Source organism: Tursiops truncatus, chromosome 4 (genome assembly GCF_011762595.2).
Source record: "Tursiops truncatus isolate mTurTru1 chromosome 4, mTurTru1.mat.Y, whole genome shotgun sequence".
Taxonomy (NCBI): Eukaryota; Metazoa; Chordata; class Mammalia; order Artiodactyla; family Delphinidae; genus Tursiops; species Tursiops truncatus.
Window position 1 is genome coordinate 91,521,883 of NC_047037.1, and position 12,159 is coordinate 91,534,041.

General features: G+C 36.3%; 1 protein-coding gene across 8 annotated transcripts in view; it reads left to right on the forward strand.

Moving 5' to 3' along the window:
* Positions 1-12,159, forward strand: part of CBLB (Cbl proto-oncogene B) — a 214,859-nt gene that overhangs the window by 151,082 nt on the left and 51,618 nt on the right. For all 8 annotated transcript variants that reach the window (XM_073804274.1, XM_019923231.3, XM_073804276.1 and 5 more), the window contains 2 exons: positions 2,745-2,930; positions 4,475-4,840. In XM_073804274.1, the coding sequence (XP_073660375.1) occupies positions 2,745-2,930; positions 4,475-4,840 (552 nt within the window). The remainder of the gene's footprint in view (positions 1-2,744; positions 2,931-4,474; positions 4,841-12,159) is intronic.

Sequence of the window (12,159 nt, forward strand, 5' to 3'; positions counted from 1 at the left end):
TTGTCTGGAGGTAACTAGAAGTTCAGGGTTACTTCTGCAGCACACACAGTGGTTTGGATGTCTGTCCAAAGATTTTCAATATACCCTTTCAATATCTTAACAGTTCACCCACTTCAAATCAAGTCCATCCCATTATTTAAACACACTAGGAATACGGTAACTGCTTAAATATTAAATCAGTAGTTAAACCAGAAGTCAAGTTCTAATGATGATGGTGGGCTGCTGGATCTGTCAGGATTCTCCTTCCTGTTCCAGGTAATTAGGGAAGCAGGCAGGTAGTTGTGGAGTGCTTGGAGGAGCATAGGTCTTTGCAGTAAATGCAACAAGCAGTGAAAAATTTCTCTGCAAGTAACTGAAACAATGAAGTGCTATGTATTCTCTGTATATCTATGTAAAAATTATTTCTTTACAGGATAGGAACCATGTGGATAGCTTTGCTTCTTGAGTCTTTTTTTGTAAAGAATAATAACCAGATCAATAAAGGATTTTTATCAGGTAACATTTTTTCTAGTTCTCAGAGAATGTAACTTACCCTTAATGGGAATTTGGAGAATTAGATGTCCTGTGACATCTCCTGATCTGATTGCTACGAACTGTGATGCACTTAGTTTGACACGAGGAGTTTTTTCTATTCTGTCCGTGATCATTTTTGGATTGGTATTACTCCGTAAGGTTCAAATTCATGACCACGTGAGGCTCCATGACTTTTGGGGTAAAAGTCATGTTATTTTATTAAGAATACTGGCTGCATGAAAATCAGCTTATGACTCTACAGTTTCTGCTTTTTCCCCTTAAATTAAGTAGGTAAGAGATATAAAAAAGAATCATGAAATTAATAAGAAAGGGGTCTTAAAATTTACATGTGAAAGTGCATCTGAATTTATTGACCTATTTTAAGTTATTTGGCATCTATCGAGAGGGACAAAGAATTGACAGTCTAGCAATGTCATGGCAGTATTCCAGTATACCTGAGGTATGGTCTAGAAGCTTCTGCTTAGACACTCAAATTTATTTTTAAAAAGCCTTTACCAGGGGAAGCATAAGTCCCCACTCCTTCAGTGTGGGCTGCACATGGTAACTTCCTGGCAAAGAGTACAGTAAGGAAAATGGGAGAAAAAGTAAGTAGCTTTGTAGTGTAGAAGCCTTGACAATCAATGCCTCAGCCAGGTAATCAAGGTCAACATCAACAGTGATGAATCCCACTGATAGTGTAGACCCTTGATGTGATGTGGTTAAAGTGTTACTTTACCAACATGGCCTTCCTTCCAAAAACACACAATGCTAGTCTAATCATGAGAAAAACATCAGACAAACCACAATTTTAGTAAATTAGGAAAAAAAAGACCTTCCATGATGTAACTAAGTGTGGACATGAACACAAATTTATTATCACATCTCAGTTAAGGACAGAATGGCTAAATCTTTCTCACTATTGCTAGAATTGAAATTAAATTGTCAGTTGACATTGACTACTCTTACAAAGGTAAGTAATGTTAGGGGGAAATGGCTTAAAAACAAGTTTAAACCTCCTTATAAATACTAGCACTAGGAAATAGATGAATATCAAAGCATGCTAGATTAATGTAGTACGTGTAAAAATTAAGCCTAGGTCTCCAAAAAGGTAGGTAGTAACTTAGCCTTGAGAAGGAAACTGCTTGATATTTCAGAACAGAATATTGTTGTCCTAGTGAGGCTATCTGGTTAATTAGGATGGCTTTTATGTCAAATAGGAATCAGGTTATGTCAAACACACACACACACACACACACACACACACACACACACACTTCTGAAACAGAAAGGGTTACACACATACGTACAAATCAAAGTACTTGTTGATGGCTTTTTGGTGCTCTTTTATCTACCAGATAACATGGAAACCCTGTAATAGCATAGAAATCTATCACAGTTTTAGAAGTACAGACTTTCCTAGATTTAATTGTTTTTAAAGAAGAACATTTAACTTGAGGATTTATTTTCCATGTGAAGGCTTGGGGGAAAATATCTGGTCTTAAACCTGTTTATTTTAAATACACAAATTTTTAAAACTCCTTGTCTGATTTAATTGGTTTATAGGAAAGTAGATTATGCACTGGATACGTATTTTATACGGAACAAAATGATTTCTAAGTTCTAGAATGTACTATAAACCCAAAGACCTAAGAAAATTCTATAATACAGATAACCAAGAGCAATGTGCGTTATTGCACTGCATGTTTCTCATAAAATGTAGACAGGTTTCTAGAAGAATGCCTGCATTTGATTGGTTTTTTGTTGTTGTTGTTTTTGCGGTACGCGGGCCTCTCACTGTTGTGGCCTCTCCCGTGCGGAGCACAGGCTACGGACACGCAGGCTCAGCGGCCATGGCTCAGGGGCCCAGCCGCTCCGCAGCATGTGGGATCCTCCCGCACCGGGGCACGAACCCCTGTCCCCTGCATCGTCAGGCGGACTCTCAACCACTGCGCCACCAGGGAAGCCCTTGATTGTTTTTAAACTACCCTTTTGCTGGTTTTTTCCTAGACCCTTTCTACAATATGTAGGAGAAACTAATCCACTTATTCTTTACATAATACTGCTCTTGAGGGACAATGTGAGCTCCTTCCATCTATTAATCAGAGTAAACTAAGTGAGTTTATTTTAACAGATGTGCAATGGCAGATACATTCTCAAAACCAAATGTCTTAAGAACTGAAAGGTATGTACTTTACACCTCAAATAAACATCATTCTCTTTTTATATTCTAGTGCACTGACAGGCAGAATTCCCCAGTCACATCACCGGGATCCTCTCCCCTTGCACAGCGAAGAAAGCCACATCCAGACCCTCTCCAGATCCCACATTTAAGCCTGCCACCAGTGCCTCCTCGCCTGGATCTAATTCAGAAAGGCGTAGTTCGGTCTCCCTGTGGCAGCCCAACTGGTTCACCAAAGGTAAATCAATTTTATTAGAAACATAGATAATAATTTTATGTGATGATTATTGATTGCTCAGGTTTTTAAAATTCCGTTACTCATATTTCTTATGCTCTTGTTTATGAACAACTTTGATGGGTCTCTCATTTTGTTTATAGTGAGTCCACTATCATATTCCTTGCTTTATTGCTATAAAAGTTACATAATTATTCAGAGAGGGCACATGTCTGTAACAGCCCCCTGATTTGCTAAAATAAACAGCAGAGTAAGTATAGTTATTCTGTAAAATGGATTTAAAAGGTCATTACATGTATTAAAATAAATTGCATGCTCTTATTAAATGATATTTTACACTCATTTTCATAGTGTCTTGACAAGAAAAATGTTATGAGAGTATATTTGCATAGGGCTTAAGATGTGATAGATTATCACCCAAGTTTCAGGGTGACTCAGAAGAGGGAATTATATGTACCTTTTACACCTGAAGGAATTAATTACAAAGAATTACAGTATTTGCAAACTAATTGCATTACTGTTTAATATTAAAGACATAATTCTATCTGTACATCTAAGCCCACAGTTGTAGTTCTGTGCAGATTTTTTTCCAAATTTGAAAAGGGAATATTTTGCTTTATTAAATATAAGATTTTAAATATTAATCCCATTCGGTAATATGTGTTACGGTCTAAAACTATTTAGAAGCACAGTATTCTAATAGTATTAGACTTTTCTACATTATAATTAACATGGTTTTAAGATCATATTAAGACTTTTTAGGATGTTATTTAGTCAGAATTATGTAAACACACATTTTTTTGCTAATATTTTCAAACAATAAAAGGACAAATCATTCATCAGATGAACTATGTAAATGAAAATAAAAACTGTGAAAGTCACATAGATTCAGTTCAGGAGCTTATACCTTCGTATTTCCACATAAGAATCAGACTGATTTTTTTTTTTTTAAGATCCATAAAACTCAAGTAAGGTCTGTAAATAATGCTGCTCTATTATTTGCGAATTTTCACTATTCTGGTAATAACTGTTAAAGAACCGGAGCACATTTCCCCCTTGTCACTTGCTCTGTATTATAGAGGTGAACACAAAAATAACAAAACCAACATTTTCAGTCTTCCAAAGATATTACAAATCAAGGTGCTCTTTTAGAAAGTAAAACAACAACAACTTTGATGGTTTCTGCTGTTTCTCCTAAATCACAGAAACGTGCAAATAAAATAATTAATGACATTATTATTTTAATGTCAACCAGTCAAAATCACCATATAATTTTGATATTCTGCTACGTTTCCCTGTAGTCCTTATAATCCTAACATTTGAGTTTACGTATTCATTTTCTACAAAGAAATCTTAATATATTTGAGTTTTTCATTAATATTTTAAACTTTCATTAGTTGGTGATAAAATAAACTCATTAAACGATGGCACAGGAATCTAATAAAGCCCTACTATGACTTAGAAAACAAAAGCAATAGTATACTAGTCTGGAAGTCATTTCAGTGCATGGAACCTCTTTTAATGTTTTTCCTCTTGTGTTTCTTTAGTCTTCTCCTTGCATGGTGAGAAAACAAGACAAACCACTCCCAGCACCACCACCTCCCTTAAGAGACCCTCCTCCTCCTCCACCTGAGAGACCTCCCCCAATCCCCCCTGACAATAGACTGAGTCGTCACTTCCTTCACATGGAAAGTGTGCCTTCCAGAGACCAGCCGATGCCTCTGGAAGCCTGGTGTCCTCGGGATGTGCTTGGGACTAATCAGTCAGTGGGATGTCGCCTCCTAGGGGATGCCTCTCCAAAGCCTGGAATCACAGCGAGTTCAAATGTAAATGGAAGGCACAGTAGAATGGGCTCTGACCCAGTGCTTATGCGGAAACACAGACGCCATGATTTGCCTTTAGAAGGAGCCAAGGTAAGAAATACTCAAAGCTGAAGCTAAATAATCTGCTTATAGTCTTCTGATAAGAGGTAGTGTAAAAGGTTGAGTGGTGTTTTTTTCGCCTAGTGTGACACTTCCCTGCAGGTCTTTAATTATCTGCAAATTGTAAATAATCAGAAGCTCATTAAAACTTGAACCTAACAGAAGTCAGGAGGAAGGCTCTAAGTAATGATTTAATTTTCATATGAAGACACCAGACAATTTGCCAGAGATTTAGTTCACCTTCCCTTATTTCATCTGCAAACTTTTTTCCTATTAATGTTGTCAATGGGAGAATCAGCAGTCGTTTTTTATTTAACTCTCCTACTTCTATCTAATTTGAAAAGAAAGTTGTATGGTTATAGCATATCATCAATCAGTCATTGGAGTTATTGTTGCCTGGGACAGCACACCTTAGACAGCCAGGTAGAATGAACTTGTCACATACATAAAAATACCAGGTCCAGTTCATTGTTGGAAAGCAAGGTCTTTCTCTATAAAACTGAAAGAGTGTCACACATGTTGAGTTCTAACATGAAGGATATTACCACTGTCATTTATATGTACAGAAAAGAATTTAAGCATACAGGGAACCTAAGAGGCAGCAGCAGAAATCATTGAGTTTCGAACCCTCAGTGGGCCCCTGGCAGAGCTGTTCTGTAATGTTTTCTGGTATTTGTGTCCACGATATTTTTGACTCAGATCAGATCGTCACCATCTTCCTTCAGCTGAAGGAGGCTTTGCCTCTTTTGAAGACTGTAATATTTAAGTGTTCCCATCTCTCTTGATCTTAAGTTGTTATTTTAGGGGAGTAGACTATTCCTTCAAAATAATAGTTTGTAGTTGGTGAGTTAATCAAGAAACAAAGAACTGTGAAGAATGACTAATGTACTAAATTCCTGTATGTGTGTACACACATGCGTGCACATGTGTGAAGGAAAACTCTGTATAAGATTTAATTATTCGTGATATTCTAGGGTAGCCAGGATAGCAAGAGTCAAAATTGTCTACTCAGGCATTCAAAACACAGGGGAAGAGTCGTGGTGGTTTGCCGTAACTCTTTGTTAGTGTCTTGTTGGTACCTGCAGGCTTTCATCTATTATAAATATGAAGATCTGTAAAGGTTTTCTTCAAGGTCATGCAAAGGTGATGTAAATGGAAGAGAAGGCACTAATAAAAGCATTTTTATAATGTTCTCTGAAAATGGAGAGCTTATCTTCAAAAGTATGTTTCTACAACTTAGAATCTTGATCAGAAGGACCTGCCTTTTTTTTTTCCAGTGATTTTTTTCTTCCCTTTAGTCTCTATTACTTTTCATTCATACATGATCACACTTGCCTTAAGGAGAGTGTTCAGAAGAGCTCCGACATGAATAGTTATATCTTAGCAACATATTACAATTTATTTCCTGAATGGACTTAGAAATACTTAAAATATAATAATTATCTTGGGCAATTCACTGAAGACCTCTTGTTTCAGGGTTCTTCTTAGATAATATGTTATACAGTCTTAGCACTAAATAAACCTGCCCTTCTAAGCCCTAGAATACAGGCTATTAATTTTTGTATGGATGGTGGTTGTTTTAAATTGGGGTTATAATTTCTTAGGTTATAGGTATGAAATTTTATTTTTATTAACTATAATATAAGTTATTAGTATTAGTAGTGATTTAAGTTATAAAGATTCCTTTACATGTTTTCTATGTGAACTTTCATGTCTTGATCATTGATACATGTTAATATCCCAGAGAACATTGAGTAAAGTACAAAATTTATGTCTTATTGAAAGCTGAATTTGTTTAACTCTATCTAAGTTAGGCTCATTAAAATTCATGAAGGTCTAATCTCATATGTTGTGTGTATTAGCATTGCAATGATTATATTCTCAAAGTTAATTTCAAGTTACAACTAGATTAACATTTTTACCAAAATTAGACATCTAATATTTCTCATTTCAGTATAGTTGTTTGACTTTTAAGGCAGATTATAAAGAAGGATTCATACATAATGTATTAAATGCTATAAAACAGACCATGTCTCCCCTTATTCTCCTCTTTTATTATCTTTTGAAGGTCTACTTCAGTAGACCACAAGGTATATCACAACTGACATAAAGTAGAAAAAGCCCAATTCCTCTTATTTCACTGTTGGGAGACTTAGAGGCTAGCTTCAACCGATGGAAAACTGTGTCCATCTAGGATCCTGTAATTCTCAGTCTCTGCATGATCCTGGGTTGGAGTTTCTTTCTTTCTTTCTTTTTTTTTTTTTTGGCGGTACGCGGGCCTCTCACTGTTGTGGCCTCTCCCGTTGTGGAGCACAGGCTCCGGACGCGCAGGCTCAGCGGCCATGGCTCACGGGCCTAGCCGCTCCGCGGCATGTGGGAGCTTCCCCGACCGGGGCACGAACCCGTGTCCCCTGCATTGGCAGGTGGACTTTCAACCACTGCGCCAGCAGGGAAGCCCTGGAGTTTGTTTCTTAACTTACGTCTCTGTAGTTCCTCAATCCAGATTGATTTAATTACGTATTTGTAAGCACTTTCTACATACAAGACTCTCCTAGTGTTCAGGATAACCAGAATCCCAATGTTCTCTCCCCTTTCAAATTTAACAAAATGTTTTTATAGAAGAGGAACTGTTCAACTCCTTTAGGCAGAAGTAAAAATGATAAGGCAAACCTGATAGCTGCATTTTAACAAAACTAAAAATCTGATCAACATAGATCCACCAGGCTCTGGAATCAGACCTGAGTTTTACTTCCTGCTCTAGAATTCACTGGCTTTGTGGATGCAAGCAACTTACTACATCTATGCCCCCAATTCCACTTATTTCCCTTACTTTATGAAATGAAATAATAATAGGACCTACTTTCTAGGAGAATAGTTACCCTCCAAATATCTAAGCCCCCATATCCCTTGGTTATGGAATAAAACCAAACTAGATGTGGAGTCTTAGTATAAGTTGTAACAGTTCATTTTCATTTAAAATAGTTGTCCTTATTTTTTTTTAATTTAAAACCAAAATCATTATCTCTTTCTCCCCTTCCTCTCTGCTTTTATTTAGCATAGTGGCTAATGAATTCTCAGCAAACACTCAATAACTGGGTTGCTGAGTTATTACAGTTAGGTTGATGACAGAGGGGGAAAGAGTATATGCATGCTGGGGTTGGAGGTGGGCAGGGGTAGGGCAGGAAAGGACTTGGAGGAAGAAGATGTCTATGGTACACTAGGAGCGTAGACAGTTTTTTTAATGTATTTTTCCAGCACTCACCTTCAGCCAAAGGTAAAATGTAACTTTCTTGTTTAAAATAGGATTTTTTACTCTTTTAGAGAAGTAGTCATTTTCTATAGATAGATCGCATATTCACAATAAGAGGGAAACAAGGGAGAAGGGTTGAAGAAGGGGAAATGATTTTGATTTAAAAAGACTTGTATATTAATGAAAATGGTAAGCGTTAACAATATATTCTCACCCTCCATACCTAGTGTGCAGTCTTTAAAAATTTTTTTTTAAAAATGTTATCATGTGAATAAAGGGTATAGGGATTTAGATACTTGGAGGCTGATGTGTTATCTTCACATAACCCGTCAGTCTCTCCAAATGTAAGCAAATACATTTCTGTGTCAAAGAGTAACAACTATCGTTCAGACTTGTTTTCATTAAAGGAAATATCTCAAATTAAATATCATCTGCCCATTTTAAAGATAAGAAAACTTAGATGAGTACTAAAAGTTTAACAGTAAGTGTACATATGTAACACCATAAGGGGAATTCATGAAACTAAACATTCTATAGAGTGAGGACTTGCTGCCCTTTGTTGTGTGTCCTATGTCAGTGTGCCAGTTCCCATCATCCATTAGAACCATTTGCCCTTTTTATTTGCATCTTTCCTAGATAAATGGTAAGGGAAGCAAGGATAAATTAAATTCTAATTACTCTATTTGCTAACTGTAAAGAGCTCTAAGGAAAAAAGCCCTCTAATTCATAATTAAAATGAAGTGTAAGAATTCTGTGACTTTAATTTACTCCCATTTCTCTTCTCCCTCCCACCTAGCATAATCAAGTTAACTAAATTAATACTTTACTTTTTAACATGAACCTGAAAGCTAAGAGTTGTTACGTTTATTTACCTTGTTTTATTTTATTGGTAAGAGATTTCTTTCCTATAGGACTGTTTCCATTCCCTCAAATTCTAGCCACATTATAAACCTGTTCCTTACTTAATACTTTGTTGGCTAGATATTTAGTTATTGTTGTTGGTTTGTTTGTTTTAATTATTTTATTGCACGAAAATGTTTTAAAATATCATTGGAGACTTGAAATGTATCTCCTTATATCTAGATACTAACACTGTGTCCAACTCTCTTTATTTGTTCCTCTTAAAAGATTAAGAATGCTACTGTTTCCTATGTGATAAAAACGATCTCTGACTTATGTTACTTCAAGTGACATTATTCTAAAATGACCTTGTGTACAATAATCTGTTGAAGATGTTGCTAGATAAATACATAGAATGATTCCTCTTTTTGAGATTGTGGCTTTTGCTATTTTGGTGGAGAGGCACATGTTTATAAGAATGAACTTAAACTTATCTGTGAATCTCAGGTGCTGTCTTTCAGAAAATAAGTCCTCTGTGTACACAGGTTTCATTTTTAATCTAATGTTTCTGAAGGATAAATTACAGTGATATTTTTGGTGTAGTGTATGTGTGCTCTTACATGTGTGGGATGGGGGAAGGGGGTTGTGTTTTGGGTTTTGTAATTAAAAAGGTTTTTCTTAATTGGGCTAAGATTATCACAATTGTGTTTGTTTTCCCTACATCTCAAGGGTCCCAAATGCTTTAACATTAAATTTTAGACAATATCTGAATCATAGGAAGATATTTCAAACTTAAGAATTAGGATGAAATGTTATCTTGAGGCATGTGAAAAATATTAATACAGGGTAACCTAGAGTAACCTAGAGTTTATAATAAATTTTGTGATAACTCAGATTATACTTCTTCCACAGGTAGTATAAATTCCCCTTAATGTATTCTTATTCGTTCAGCCTCTTTCAGTTAAACGAGTAGGATGTTCAAGACACTGTGGCGAATACAAAATGAATCAAGCACAGTCTAGTGAGGATGAGACAGGTATATAATTAAGGGATGAGGCATAGGCGAAGCATCCAGAATATATAATGTGGGATGCCCTAGGGGGAGAAACATTCCAATTGAGATGCAGGGTAAAAGAAGGAATAAAGAAAGCTTCGTGCAAGACGGATCTGTAGACATTAAAAGATCAGTAGGTAGGGCTTCCTTAGTGGCGCAGCAGTTGAGAGTCCGCCTGCCAATGCAGGGGACACGGGTTCGTGCCCCGGTCTGGGAGGATCCCACATGCCGCGGAGCGGCTGGGCCCGTGAGCCATGGCTGCTGAGCCTGCGCGTCCGGAGCCTGTGCTCCGCAATGGGAGAGGCCACAACAGTGAGAGGCCCGCGTACCACTAAAAAAAAAAAAAAAAAAAAAAAGATCAGTAGGTGGTGGTGGTGTAGACATGACAGGAAGGAATAGCATGGAGGTGGGAAGGTAAGCACAGTGCAGGAAGTCAATTTTGGACAGACTCTAGGGCATACAGAGAGAGTAAGTATGGTAGGTAAAACTATGGCAATATAAACTGAAAGCAGTTACGGAGTGGAGTGTCTCATATTCTATACCAAGTTATCTTTAACTTGGTAGACAAAAAAGAGCTTTGAAAACTTTTTTGGCAGAGGAATGATAGGATCAGAATATTTAAGTTGGTAGCATGTCCGATGGAATTGTGGTAAATTTGCAACAGTGAACTAGGAAGGCAGAAGAAAAAGATGTTTCCTTAGTTGAGAGTTTAAGAAGGCCTGAATCAGTGAGATTTCAGTGTGAACTGCTTCAGTTGATACTATCAATCTACACATTTGAGGAACTACTGTTTTCTCCTATTTGCAAAAGGCTTTGCAGATTTCCAGAGGACATAAAATATTTATTTTTGGCTCAAAAAGTTGTGACTTACTGCAGTCTCTAAAGTAGTTTTAGATAAAATGATTTTGTCTAATGAAACGGATGCAGGTGGGAACATGGAGTTCAGAATGAAATAATCGTAAATCTTGTCATCCAGTCGCTTTAGATGAACAGAAACATGAACGTCATTTTAGTACCTGCATTTTTAGGTCCTTTACAAACGTGTATGTATGCACATATGTAGTGTAATGTAAGTCAGTCAGCAGTCAATGTTCATTTGAGCCCTACTGTGTGTAAAGCATTGAAGGAATGTCCTATAAAATGAGGAGATCAGAGTCTTTGTCCTGAAAAAGATTCACGTAGAACTAATACAACAGAAATTGTTATTCCCATAGCTCCCTTTTATTTTATAATTGCTGAAATTTTACTAGGTGTCAACAGTGCATTAGATATTTGCTCCTATTAAAACAAATAATTGCATATAAATCCATATTACATTTCCCAGAATGAATTTTAAATGTGTTTATGACAGAAACATCAAGGAGATTTGATTGCAGAAATCATACATTGTATCCATTCTGGCAACAATTGCACAGGACTCAAATTAAGGATGACTTTATATGCCCATTATACAATGAGCACTTGTGATTTGACACATGTATTTGTTGGTTACAAGGGATTTTTTTATGTTAGGGGTTTTCATTGAACTGTATAATAATTAATATCTACTGAGACATTTCTTTTCTCTAGCAAAATCGAAAAAACTCTGCCTTGTTCTGTTATTCGGTCCATAGTCAGAAACCCAAAGAGATATTTTTGTCATAGTGTATCTCTAGTGTATTGAATCTAATGAGGAATCAAAGCTATATATAGCACAGGACTTTTTTTTAGAGTGATACTTTAATGCTATAAAATTTATATTTTGTAGCTTTAAATTGCAAACATTGATATATTTCAAATGGATTCTTTAAACATGTTCCTTTTCTTAAGTTGCTAGGGAAGGGTATGGCCTTTTCCATTTTGCACTTTATCTAAAGCTTCAACACCATTTTAGAACTGAGGGGTGAAAAAAGAATTGGTAGGTCATTGATTGGGTTACCTAGAACTATTCAAGTTACATCACATCCTTTTTGCCACAAACCAGCCTACACCTCTTAAATATGAACTAGTAAAGAGTTTGGGAAAGAGCTTCATGATAAAACCCTAATGATTAAAGGTCTTAAAATATGTTTAATCTGTCTTTGCAAAGTTACTCTTTTTTTCTTTTAAGTTGCTTTCATGTCAAGTTGTTGGATTAGTTAAGAGCAGTTGTTAGACAGTTCCCATATGTAACTGAGTAATCTGGAA